The sequence below is a fragment of the Panthera tigris genome, chromosome D1 (assembly GCF_018350195.1).
Source record: "Panthera tigris isolate Pti1 chromosome D1, P.tigris_Pti1_mat1.1, whole genome shotgun sequence".
Lineage (NCBI taxonomy): Eukaryota > Metazoa > Chordata > Mammalia > Carnivora > Felidae > Panthera > Panthera tigris.
The window spans coordinates 99,156,117-99,169,122 of NC_056669.1; the positions used below are offsets into that span (position 1 = coordinate 99,156,117).

At 46.6% G+C, this 13,006-nt stretch overlaps 1 protein-coding gene across 1 annotated transcript in view; it reads left to right on the plus strand.

Annotated features, from left to right (window-relative positions):
- Positions 1-13,006, plus strand: part of PTPRJ (protein tyrosine phosphatase receptor type J) — a 168,838-nt gene that overhangs the window by 113,520 nt on the left and 42,312 nt on the right. The window contains exons 2-5 of the mRNA XM_042959652.1: positions 4,564-4,582; positions 6,619-6,849; positions 8,599-8,850; positions 9,978-10,202. Of these exons, the coding sequence (XP_042815586.1) occupies positions 4,564-4,582; positions 6,619-6,849; positions 8,599-8,850; positions 9,978-10,202 (727 nt within the window). The remainder of the gene's footprint in view (positions 1-4,563; positions 4,583-6,618; positions 6,850-8,598; positions 8,851-9,977; positions 10,203-13,006) is intronic.

Genomic DNA, 13,006 nt, shown 5'->3' on the forward strand with positions numbered 1-13,006 from the left:
AGGGGCTGTGACTTCTGGCATCCCCTGAGTCCTAGCCACAGGGCAGGCTCACTCATAACCCTCTTATGGATGGGTCTGCTGAAGCTAGGGGGGAGACGCCTGGGAGCCTCGGATGAGAAGGGGACAAACATTGGAGTCTGATGTGCCGCAGGCACCAGGCAGCCTGTGCACGCTAAATCTAGCTCAGTTTCTGCCCCTGGGGGAGGTAGGGAGGAGAAGAGAGTTTTATCTCCAGCCTCAAGCACCTGTTGTCATCTCTCCTTCCTGTGCCTGGGGCAAGTGACACCAGCCGGGAAACTCAGTTGTGTGACCTCGGGTTGTGTACTCTGAGCCCTTGTGTCCCCATCTGTAAAGTGGGGAGTATAATTTCTATTTTATAGGGTTGCTTTGGGAGATTCAGTAAAATGGAAAGCTTCCTTCTTTTTCTATCAGGATTTGGGGTCGCTGGGTTAGGGAGCAGATGTGGAAGGGCGTTTGAATACAGGATGATTTCTGTGGATGCCTTCTTGATTAGTAATCACTAGAGTTCTTCTGGATCCTCTTAGAAAGGGAAGGAGCAGAGGTTACTCTCATCGTGTTTAGCTGGTACTGCTGGGAAGGTGTCCCCAGCTTCCTCTTTTCTGCAGTTAACTTTCATGGTTGGTGTGTGAACCTATTTCACCTCCTGGTACAAGTAGGCTTGGAGCTAATTTTAGAAAGATGAGTTTTCTGTTGATTGTATTGTTTTATTTTATTTTATTTTATTTTATTTTATTTTATTTTATTTGAGAGAGAGCGAGTGAACATATGAGCAGGGGAGAGGGGTAGAGGGAGAGAGAGAATCTTAAGCAGGTTCCATGTTCAGTGTGGAGCCCAATCTCACAATGGTGAGATCACGACCTGAGCCAAGGTCAAGAGTCAGACGCTTAACTGACTGAGCCACCCAGGCGCCCGGATTGTATTCTTTTAAAAAGTAATTACAAAGTTTCTCCCATGCCAGGTGTCTTGTGGGGGTGTTGTTTGCAAGGGTCTTTTTCTCCTGTGATCAGTGCAAAAGTTTAGGGGTCCGGCAGACCGGGGCTTACATCCTGGTTTTACTTCTCCCTGACCAGCTCTGTGACCCTGGACGACAGATCATTGGCCTTTCAATTTCTTCATCTGTAAAAATGAGGGTTCACGCGAAAACTAGCTACCTTTGTTGTTATTGTGCCAACCAGTGTTCTTTTGGTTTTAACTATTAGACAACCCCAAATGAAAGGGGGGTTGCATCTCCCTAGGCAAGAAGGCTCGCGGTAGGACAAGCGTACGATGGGTTGATTTAGTAGCACGAGGATCCAGGTGTTTGCCCCTTTCTCCTCATCAGCCATCCTCAGGAGGTAGGCGATTTCTCCCCTCCTTGTCACACCGAGGCTGTAGCAGCTCCAGGCATCACGGGCAGATCCGATGAAGTGCGGCAAACTAGGACGGCATTTTCTTCCATGTAATTCCTTCTTCTTAGTGAGCAAGCTTTTCCCTCGGAAGCCCCCTAATGGACTTCTCTTGTGTCCCTTTGTCTCATGTTTTAGTCTGGGCTTTTTAGGTCCCCCGGGTCCTGAGGAAAAAGGATTGAAGTGTTGACGCTTTATTTAGGAAGTCAGGCCCAGTGAGGTCAAGATGAAGGAAAAGAAGGGGGAGTGAGGCCAGGGAAGATGGAAGCCGTGTGATCGTTTCACACTGAGCCGCGAAGAGACACGGCTGGTGTGTTTGTGCGGCACATTGATGGGGGCTGACGGGAGAAACTGTACCCCGATTTGTCAGGAACACTCTTCACTTCCCTTGCTGGAGTTTTTGGAGGGTAGAAGGAAGAAAGGTTTTGACATTGATAGCTTTTGAAATCGATATTTAAACCTTCCCTAAGTCCTGGTATATTTCTCACCAGTTGCTTTACATCGGGAGGCAGGGTGGCCGGTGGTTAAGGACATGGACCGTGAGTCAGACTGCCTGGGTTCAAATCCAGATGCTGCAGCTCACTGGCCCACGAGGGACCTGCTCCTACATTTAGAGTTATTGAGAGGATTGAGTGAGTTAATGTCTGAAAGCACCTGAACAGTGCCTGACAAGTCAGGCTCTGTGCATATTGATGGTGACCCTTGCCCTTTCACCTCTAGAACTCAGAGCTGTTTGTCCCATGTAATGATCATCAGCCAGTCAACGTTTACTGAGTCTAGGGCTGTATAGGACACAGATCGAAAGGCACAGACACTCTTTGCCTTCTGTGTACGCCCTCCTCTGACTTTGGCCTTCCGTGTACACCGTCCTCTGACTTTCTTCTGCGAGTGGTACCTACCTTAGGGGCACCTTCTGTCTGTCCTGTCATTTGATTCAACGGTCTCTCTCAGCCGTGAGCCCCGCAGGGCACAGAGGCTGTCTGTCTGTCTGTCTGTCTGTCTTAGCTCTGGGGCTTTACACTGCACTTGGCACATGCAGGCGCTTGAGAATTGCTTAGTCAATGACCTGTCAGTACTTTCTACTCTACCTTGAAGGACTTATTTACAGACATGTCTTATTCCCCTTGCTTTCCTAAAAGCAGTTAGAGACCAGGCCCCGATCGTCAATGTTTGTGGGCGCTGTTTGGGTGGATGGTTGACTGCATGAATCCCAGTTCAGGATACAACACGTAGAGGCATATATGAAGATATGAAGAGATAATAACACTGCAGAGGGCTGGGACAGGCCATTTTAGGGTCTTGAGGTCAGGTAGTTTATGTTTTCCAACTGCTGGGTGGAAAAAAAGAAAAAAAAAGAAAAGAAAAGCTTGCTGCCTGTGCTAACTTGCTTAGCAACCTGCTCCTCATCTTTCTGTCTCCTGTGGTCCATCCAGGGACTAGTGGATTGATGCCTGGCATGGATGGTCGGCAGGGGCTGGAGGCAGGAAGATGAGCTGAAAGAGTGTAGGCCTGAGACGAAGAGGGGCTTGAGGGGGTAGGGTGGGGGTGGAAATGGAAAGCATGGGGGGGCGGTGGGTGGGTGGGTAGGAAAGGAGAAGCAACAGGGTGTGGGCCCTGAATTTCGTGGGGTGTGAAGAATGAGGAGGAAGACTCCGCTTCCTTTGGGGATTGGTGCCTGGGCCCCTGGAAGATAGGGTGGCGAGCAGATCTTTTTTTCCATCTGCCTAACCCGTGAGATGAAAGTGAATGTTGTCTTTGCCTTCTCCATTTGGTAAGCCCGAAGGATATTTCCTTTGGGTTGGGTTGAGTGCTTAGGCTCCTGGCCGTGTCCCACCTTGGCCTTGCTGTAGGACCTTGGGCAAGTGTTTTTCCACCTGTAGGCCTTAGGGGATTACTTCCTTTCCAAAACAAGAGGCTCATTCTTTCCTTTAGTGTCATTTACTGAGTGCCTACTGTATGCACCATTCTAGGCAAGGGCACAGACGAGGTTTCTGTTCTCATGGAGCATACATTTTCGTTGGAGGAGGCTGAAGATAATTGAGGTAAATTGCCAAGGAGGAAACATACTAGTGATGTGATGGAGAGTGAGAGTTGCTAATTTCCGCTGGTTGGTTGGAGAAGGACTGCCTGATGAGGTGGCATTTTAGGCCATGACACAGGAAGGTCTGGGGCAGAGTATTTCTGGAGAAAGGAATCAATGTGTAAAGGCTGTAAGAGAGAACCAGCCTCAGGAACAATGAGAAGGGCGTGATGAGATCATGGGGGATATGTAGACTGTGGTTAAGACTTGGGGTTTTATTTAAGTGTGATGGGGAATTGGAGGACATTTTTTCCACTAGAATCCCTTTTGATTATTTTCCTCTTTACGAGGGCCATACTTTTAAAAATCCTGTTAACCAAAAAAGTGTGCTTACTAAACAATAGATGTACAACTTCAAATTATTTTAGGTTTTTAAAGTATGGGGAAATCATTTATGGATCATGATGCAGATCTTTGAGGACCCTCCGGGGATCTAAAGATGGCAGATTGGGACACTCAACTGAATAATCTTGAAGGTTCCTGTTTCAAACATTCATGCTTCCCAAAGCTGCATGCCATGTAATTAAAAAAAAAAAAAAAAAAAAAAAAAAAAAAAAAAAAAATTACGCCACCTACCGACAGAAGGAAGAAGGTGGATTTTTGCGCAAGGAAAATCCCAAACCCAGTAGATTTCTTCGGTTGTGCACCTGGCTTTACATTCTGTACGTGCGACCTGAAAATGGCTGTGGGGAAGGGTTGTTATGGTCCTGCTTTCCTTTTTGCTTCCCTAGAGAATCTTGATTGTGCGTCTGTGTCCCTGTGCATCAATTCATGATGCAGTGGCAGGGGAGAGGGCTGACCTGGGAGTTGCCCCAGTATTGGATGTATGTGTGGGGAAGAGCACTGGATGGCTCGGCCTCCATATAACTGAGTTAATCCATTGTTTGTAACTGACCTCTGGTTTCACTGAGTTCCCTTATTCAGTGTCCCCACACCCTAGTCCCTGCCAGTAGGCCTTTTTTAATGTAGTCGTTAACACCCCATCCCTATCATTAAATTCTCAACTGCTTTATTCCTGATTTGCATTTTCCGTGGCTGAATGAATGCACTGACTTCCGTTTTTTTTTTCTGTTACAGATGGTGTGCGCAGGTGACGGTGAGTAGCACTTCCCGGTCTTCTCTTGTGTTGTTCGTTATCGCCCCCTGCTGGACACAGCATCATTAACAGCAATGTGAAAATCACAGAAAATGCAAATTTGTTCAAACTCTTAGTTTCCAGTTTTATTTTAGAAGTGGGGTGAGTGTGGAAACAGCACGTGAAAGAACGAATTCAATCATTTGCGCAACTTTGACAAAAATTTTCTATTTTCTGTGATTTTTACTTTCCCCAGCCTACATCTGTGGGTGATTTTTTAAAGACTTTGTTGTCACAATGCAGTATGATTTATATTTATTTTATGTGCTGTTTTCCTATACATATTTTTTGGGGCTGATACATTGCTCCATGATTTTTAAAAGTGATATACAGGGTGTATGTAACCTTTGGAAAACCAGACGTAGCCTCCTATATATTTTGCTTCCATGTGGAGGGCTGAGTTCCGGTTGCTAACTAGCGTTGGCCCATTGAAGTTCTCCCTAGTCTAGAGTAAAATGAGAAAACTAAGACTATGATAGTAAGATTTAAGTGATGCTAAACATATTTAGTTGAAAGCACCATATATTCTGGGATTATGTCCTTACTATTTTTTTTGGTCATTATTTGTTTCTATAAGAAATAAATATAACCGTATTTGGTAGTTAAAAAAATGTACCTTTTAGCATAAATAAAAATTGGTAGCTCTTGTCTGTCCTCAAAATTTGGGGACTTTTTTTTTCCCTGATTGGTAAGATCCCAAAGTTTGTGAACCATAGAGATAAAATAATTAGAATGTTCTTCCAGTGCCACGGCAAGGGGGCAGATCTTGCTGAAACCTTGTAATAAAGGCAATCTCAGTTAATAACAGTGATTCTGCAAAGTCTGTACAAACAATGAGAAGAGCTCCGCAGTTGCTTTTTCTTGCTTGTTAATCAGTTTGGTAAATAAACCGGTAGGTACCTTGTGTAGCCTTGAATCATCGGTGCCAAAGAAGAAAACTTACGTGCGTGGAGAAAAGGGGCAAAGGGGAGATGAGAGAACTGTGATTCGTTTTAAAAATCATAATGAAAACCTGTTGTACAGCAAGTATATAGTGGGAGGTGCCATTTTATTAGTTTGTGTGACCGCTGTATCTGACTGCTCAAATCAGTCACAGTTTATCACTGAAAAGTTTCCTGGTGTCTTACTGAGATGGATTTCAGTGGCTGTAGATGTGACTGATACCAGATCACAGCTGAAGCCTAGAACGTTGGAAAGAAAAATGAAATGCAAACTAAAAAGTCTGTGAACCATTGCTCTAAAATGATTAGAATGTTCTCCCAGGGCTTTGAGTAAAATCACATGCTAATGACCAACAGGATGGGATTCTGAACTCAGATTTTTTGAAATGTCCAAATCCAGTGACTTTGGTTACCATATTATAAAAATAAGCCTTTATGTTAAAAATAGTTTATTAGAGCTGCCAATAGAGGAACTCCAGAATGGAAGGCTTTAAGGGACTGATTCTAGGTCACAGAGGTAAGGGACAGAGTGGGCCCATATGTCTAGTTCTGAATTCAAAGACCAGCTCTTTTCTCCTTATGTTATTCTGTCTCATGCTATCTTTGTGCCCCAAAATGGCGGAGCTTCCTCCTAGTATCAGGGTTTGGCAAGAAAGTTATCTTCTGCACCATGTAAAACCTCTCCACACACAGTGTTTTCTAAGAATGGCGAGAGACTCATTTAGCTTCTTAACGTCTTTTTTTGTATCAGCTCCTGTATAGATTTAATCTGTATTCAAGTGACAGCCAACATTGCCAATCTCTGTCATTTTGGTCTCTGTTTTTCAGCCTTCTGTTTCACTAACACACATGCATGCATGTATATATATATATACATATATGTATCTACAGTTAGTTTGTGGGAAGAAAGTCCAGGAGGAGAAATAGAGGGAAATGAAATTCTGTGATTGCACAATTCACTTCTGAAAAGTAGAGATGCAGAGCAGTCCTGACTCTTATATTTCTTTTTTAAATATAATTTTTTCTTTCCTCTTTTGGGAAACCATATTAAAATAGAATCCTTGTTTGTGTCTGACATTGAAGCTGTGTCCATCAGTCCAACCAGTGTGGCCCCAGCATGGACAAACACGGACTCAGCTGCTTCTACGTACACGCACACAGAAGGTGAAGGTCAAGCTGGGGATAACACCACAGGCTTTAGCCCAACAGCTTCATACACATCCTTCACCACTTCAGAAACAGTCAGTAAGACTTGGGCAGATTCCACCGTCGCAAATGATGTGACAGGTAAGATGAGCTCCCAGGAATGATCGTGAGACGTTCCTTTTCACCCTGTATCCTAGAGCCTTGTCCATTCACGTTGCCTGTGGGGGAGAGATTGGTTTTCGTTAATGGTGGAAGGGGAGGAGAAAAGATGCCATATTGGTTCAAGCCCAGGAGTTCAGGTGATACCTGAATCATTACCTGATCAATGCGGATCATTCGGTATTCAGGTCTTGGGTGCTTTGGGAGGTTTTAAGTAGGTCCACTTTTAAAAATCTTTTGCTATTATTGGCTAGTATTTGCTTTTCTGCTAAGACTTGGGAGCAGTGACCCCGTTAGACATGTGTCTTGATGGTGTCCGTAATTAGTAGGCTTTTCTTAAGCCCGGCAGGGAAGTTAATGCTGTTTATATTCTCAGGAGTATTTCCCGGGCCTGGAAGTTTGGTGTACTTTATAGAAGAGTGTGTGTTTCAAATGAAATGATAGCCCAGTGACACTCGCTTAGGTTTAGATTTTTATTTAGCTTATGTGTCAGTACCCTGAGGCACGTGTTATAGCTGCAGGTTTAGCTCTCTCCCTTTTTTTTTTTTTAAGCAGAAAAGAATCAAAAGTACAAAAAAGAGACAAGAAGCTCTTTTGAGCTGGGAAGAACCAAACATTTAAAAATGAGCTCTTCTTTTGGTTTTCTGATCTGGGGATGTGATCTCTTTGGCTGGTGAGGCCCTGGAAGCCTGATATCTTGGAGCCCATGGCACCTTCTGTACATGGAACAGGCAAATGAAACCGTCGGTTTTCAGCAGGCTTTTTTTTTTTTTTTTTTTCAAGCCAGGAAACTATTTCTTTAAATAAAATCTTGCCTGGAAGCCCCATAAGTAAAAAGAACTGGAGAGAGAGGAGAGAGGACCTATAGGAGTGGGGTGTCATCAGTACCCTCAAAAAACTCTTGTCGCTCCGTAGAGCACAGGTTCAGAGGCAAAAAAACCCCCTACGATAGAGGTTTGCTCTATCGTGAAAGAGAGGGGGACAGGTGGAGAGGGCAGGGAGAAGATGGAAAAGAATGAAGGAGGAAAAAGAAGATAGAATTTAGCAATGGGGATGGGGATGAGATGACACAGGCCAGAGGAGGTGGGAAGGTGGCGGGAAATACCCAGCCTGGTTGCTGAGCCCCTCACTCCACCTGAAAGCCCCCCGGGACAAGGCCTTGCTCATCAGCTACTATTTATTGGTCGTGTACTAAGTGCTTAGTTGTTGTTTTTTAAAATAAAAAACCCCCCATTTTTAAAAATGTTTTTATTCATTTTTGAGAGAGAGACACGGACAGAGTGTGAGCAGGGGAGGGGCAGAGAGAGAGAGAGAGGGAGATGACCCTAAAGCAGGCTCCAGGCTCTGAGCTGTCAGCACAGAGCCAGACCTGGGGCTTGAACCCGTGAACCGTGAGATCATGACTTGAGCCAAAGTGAGACACTGAACCGACTCAGCCATCTAGGCACCCCTGCAGTTTGACAATTTTGAAGACAGTTTCGAAGACTCTCAAATCACTGTTGAAGTTAACTGTTGTGGAGCAGAGCAGAGATCCTGAAAATCTTTGGTTACAGGTTTATTCTTTTCTGTATCATTTCCTGCTGTGAAATGATGAACTTGCACAGGACCCTGATATAAAAAAAGTATTTTTAGTGAGTCACATTGGAACATCAGTGACCCCAGTCATTCCCAAGGAAAGGTGACTGCAAATACCTTGTTCCATCAATGCCCATTGTGTGTTTTTTAAAATAGAGCCGAATCAAGTTTCTGATCTTCGTGTTTCCTTCGTGGGTGTGACGCAAGTTGCTATTACCTGGAAGAATGGCAATGACACTGCCACCTGCCGGATGCTCCTTGAAGGCATTGAAAGTTGTAAGGAGTTGCCTCAAGTCTTGGTGGTCAACATATCACACCTGACACCAGGGGTTCGACACAAGGTCACCCTGTGTCTTTCAGAATCAAATGAGGAAGGGAGAGAGTCCTCGGTTACAGATAGTGGCTTAGGTGAGTTACAAAAGTGTGCTTCTCATCTGCCATACTGGTTTTGACTTTCAGTAACTTAATAGTTTTAAGAAATATTGTTCTTGTAGTTGTATAGAGTTTTAGAATTTCTAGAGGGCTTTGCTCCAGACTTTTAGTTTTACCCCACATCTGTATGAGGAAGGAGGGAAATGTTCTCATTTTACAGGTCAGATCATTGGGGTTCAGAATGGTAACAGGGGCTGAAGCTTTCTGAGTCTGGCATCCCGGAAAGGAGCTGGCCCCTTTAGCTCTTTAAACTTTCAGTGCAACAAATACTAGATGCATTAACCCAAGTAGGGCCATCAGATGAACTTGTCACATCTGTTGCGAAAAGCGAAACTTAGCAAGCGGGGCTAGCAGATGTCTTCTGCATTGGCAGTGGAGTAGCCATTTACAGGTTGGAAGCATTTTCAGAGGCAGCCCTGTGAATTGAGAAGAACAAGTGCTTAATCCCCATTTTGCACATCAGGAAATAGTACTACGACGGGGGTGTTAGGATTGTTGACCACAACTGACAGAAACCAGACTTTAAATAGCCTGGGCTAGAAAAGCAACTTGTTGGCTCATGTCTGTTTTCCTGCTGTGGGCAGTAAGGCCCTGAAGCAAGAGATGAGGGGACTCCCGTCTCCTCCGCCTGCCTCCTTCCATATCGGCCTTGACTTCAGAGTGGCTCCTGCCCCAAAGCTCAGGGAGAAATGGCCACCAGCAGGTCCCTCAGTTCACCTCCTATCAGAAGGGGTCTGGCCCAGGGGAGAAATTCCTGGAGTGAGATCAGATTAGCCAGGTTTGAGTCCAATGGCCGTCCCTAGATGACCACCTTTGGAGCTGGGTGGGAGACGATTTTCTTGAAAGAAGGGGAAGAGCTGAAAGCAGCCGAGTTGGAAAGAGAAGGAGGGTGGTACGTGGGATACAAGTAGAGAGCGAAAGAGCTGCTGAAAATCAGGGTCCTTCTAGGAGGATGTGTCTCTCTGTGGGGGAGGAAGGGAAGAATTTGTGGTGTAGTAACTGTGGGTGCTGCCTGACGTGTCCTCTTATGGGGAAGGTGCTGTGGGCGGACAGGCATGTGCTTCCGTTGCAGTTAATGTATTTGACTTTTGTGATGGAAGTAGATGCCAACGCCACGGAGAGCTTCTCCCAGCAACCCCGGAACCACACGGCCCCCGTGTCTGGATACCAGCTCAAACGTGTGGACCTGTCTTCGGACCATCTTCTGACCGGAGACACGGAAGTCCTGATTACGGGGTTGGTGCCCGACACGCAGTACCGTGCCACTGTCTATTCTCAAGCAGCAGATGGCACAGAAGGAGGGCCCCAGCGCATAACGTTCAGGACGGGTATGTTGAATTTTGTAGAATGTCTTCAGCCCGCGTTTTCCAGCACCCACTTTGGTCTTCTGTGATTCTCGTCTCTCCGTTATCTCTTGCTTCACAAGTACTTGTGTCGTCAGAGGGAGTTTTCTGGAAGAGATTTCGGACAGAGCAAATCCAGTGAGTTTCTTCCTAACTCCGTGGCCAAGACGCTTCTTTCTTTCAAAAGCTCACTAACGCGTATCGGGCAGCTGCTACGTGCAGACGCGAGGTGCTACCTCGTGTCTTCCTTTCGTGTCTCTGCACCCAGGCCAGTGGGACAAGCTGGTGTAATATTTTTCTCTTATAATTAGCTATTCTTCTTGTCATTTGTTGGTTAAGTATTTTCCCCTTCAGGTAAGAAAATGAGGTGTTTTTTTTTGTTGTTGTTGTTGCTTGTTTTGGGGTTTTTTTGTTTTGTTTTGTTTTGTTTTGTTTTGTTTTGTTTTTTGGCCTCCCCTTCAATGCATGCTGATCTTTCTGTGGAAGCTTGTTGATATGTGCATTGCTCTTCCTACCTATAATTTAATGGTATTTCCGCTCTGTAAACTGACCAATATTTGGAGGTGTGTCGGATTGGTGCTGACGAGGGGGCAAAGAAATGCATGGTTCCTTCCTAAGGGGAGTTCAGGATAGATGGGGAGTCGAGAGAGACATCCACGCATTGACAAGTCCATGGTCAGGCCCCGTGGGCTCAGGAATAAATGCTGCACCAGTGTCACCCTCAGGGACTTGGTTGAGGCAACACGAACTCCCACTCTGGTTACCTGACCCAAAAATATATCTGTTCTCAAAGGCTGTCGGAGACCCACAGAATGGAGGGAGAAGGGGTGCGGGCTGGGGGATACAGGGCAGAAAATAAGACTAGGATCCAGGAATCTCTGGGAGGCTAGTAACACCTGGTTACTAGCTGGGACCTGGTAACACCCTCAGGAGTCCGAGTCCCAAGATGGAGAGTTCGTGATTTCTGGATGGCTGCGTTGGGGGAAGGGAGCGTGGTCCTCCGGCTTCTACATGGATGACGAGCACGTCAGGGGGGATTTGGTGCTGTTGGGTGCCACACAGGTGACACGTGGCCACCGTCCACTGCAGCTGCCCCCTGAGTGCTCTAGACAGTGGAAGGCTGGAGCACGATCTTAGCATCAAATCCCGAGGGAAGGCCTCTTCTATAGGCAGGATTTGAACTTGCTTTGAAGAGAGACTAGGATTTGGATAAAGGGAGAGAGGGAGGAAGACATGTCCACCGAGGAAACATTATGAGTGAAAGTGCAGGTGGTGGACCCCGAGGTACGAAGGTAGAGAGGTACGAGGAGCGGATGACAGCTCGAGGACCCTGGTAATTCTGGAGGGGTCGACTTCGTTCCTAGAGAGTTGTGATCGTATGCTCGTGAGTTGGGTGTCTCTGTCAGAGGCAGTTACTAGCCGGGCCATGTCACTTGCAGGGGCTGGACAGTCTGGGCAGGATGCCTATGACAGGTTGTGTCTGTAAAGAATTACTGCTTTTCCCTGTGCCCACCTTGAAGGAGGGTCCACTTGTGCCCTCCTTTCTTCTTTCCCGTTCTACCGGTGATGCCAGTGTGTGGGTGAGGAGGGGAGGATGTAGCTATAGGAAAGGCCGCTTGGCTTCTGGGGATCCTCAGTGACCCAGCAGGTTGGCAGGTGGGAGGGCTCGGTGTCTAGAGGGTGGGGCAGGAGGAGGAGGAAGAAGGGGCCCTCCAGGGGTGCCTTTGACAGCGGTGGGGCCGTCCTACACACAAGATGCTTGTGCAAGAGGGTGAATGGGCCCCTCGCTGAGCAATGTACCCCAGGGCTGGCTCCATCCAGAGGATGAGCCCTTTGCCTGACTTGCTAAAAGGGGTCTTGTGGGTTAGCGTGGGCCTCGGGTTCCCTGCTTTTAAAGCTGTCTGAACGGAATTAAATAGTGATTGCAGGGGCACCTGGGTGGCTCAGTCGGTTAAGCATCTGACTTCGGCTCAGGTCATGATCTTGTGGTTCCTGAGTTTGAGTCCTGCATCGGGTTCTGTGCTGACAGCTTGGAGCCTGGAGCTTGCTTCAGTTTCTGTGTCTCCCTCTCTCTCTACCCCTCCCCTGCTCACGCTGTGTCTCTCTCTCTCTCTCTCTCAAAAATAAACATTAAAAAAAATAGTGATTGCATCTTAGGCTCTCAGATATATGGATACACATGGCCTGGTTTGTGTGAACTGTCCTAGCACTTGACAAGTAATAATTATAGTAACTTTAACCCTCTCTGTGTGGCATGTGTGTGTGTATATGTGCATATCTAGATGTACATACATGCACACAATACATGTCTCGCACAAAGCATTTTTCAAGCATCTCGTTAGGTGGGATGGGGTTAAGGAAATCATCAGAGCACGTTGAGACACCTGAGATTAGTCGTGGTAGGAAGTCACCTCTAAGGCTGATGAGCAAGGGGAAGAAGGGGTGCTTCTGGAACCTGGTGGGGGCTGGGGCAGTGGAAGAGGCAGCCTTGTCAGAACAGGCAACCCGAGCAGAGGCCTGTGGGAGAAACACTTCACTGCTTACTCCTCTGCTTCCAGGCTGCCTGCTCACATTGCTTGCAGGTGGAACCCAGTCCCAGGGCCTCTGGCAGGGCCCCTCCTTCCTGCCAGCCGCAGTGATGCAGCATGTAGGGGTCAGCCTTCCAGGGCACAGAGCAGGCAGGGGACGGACAGCATGGGTTGGGAGGGTAGGATGGGCCAGTGGCAGATTATTAGAGCTCTGTGTTATCTTTTCTCGAGGTTAGGAATGTTACCCCCATTTTGCAGATG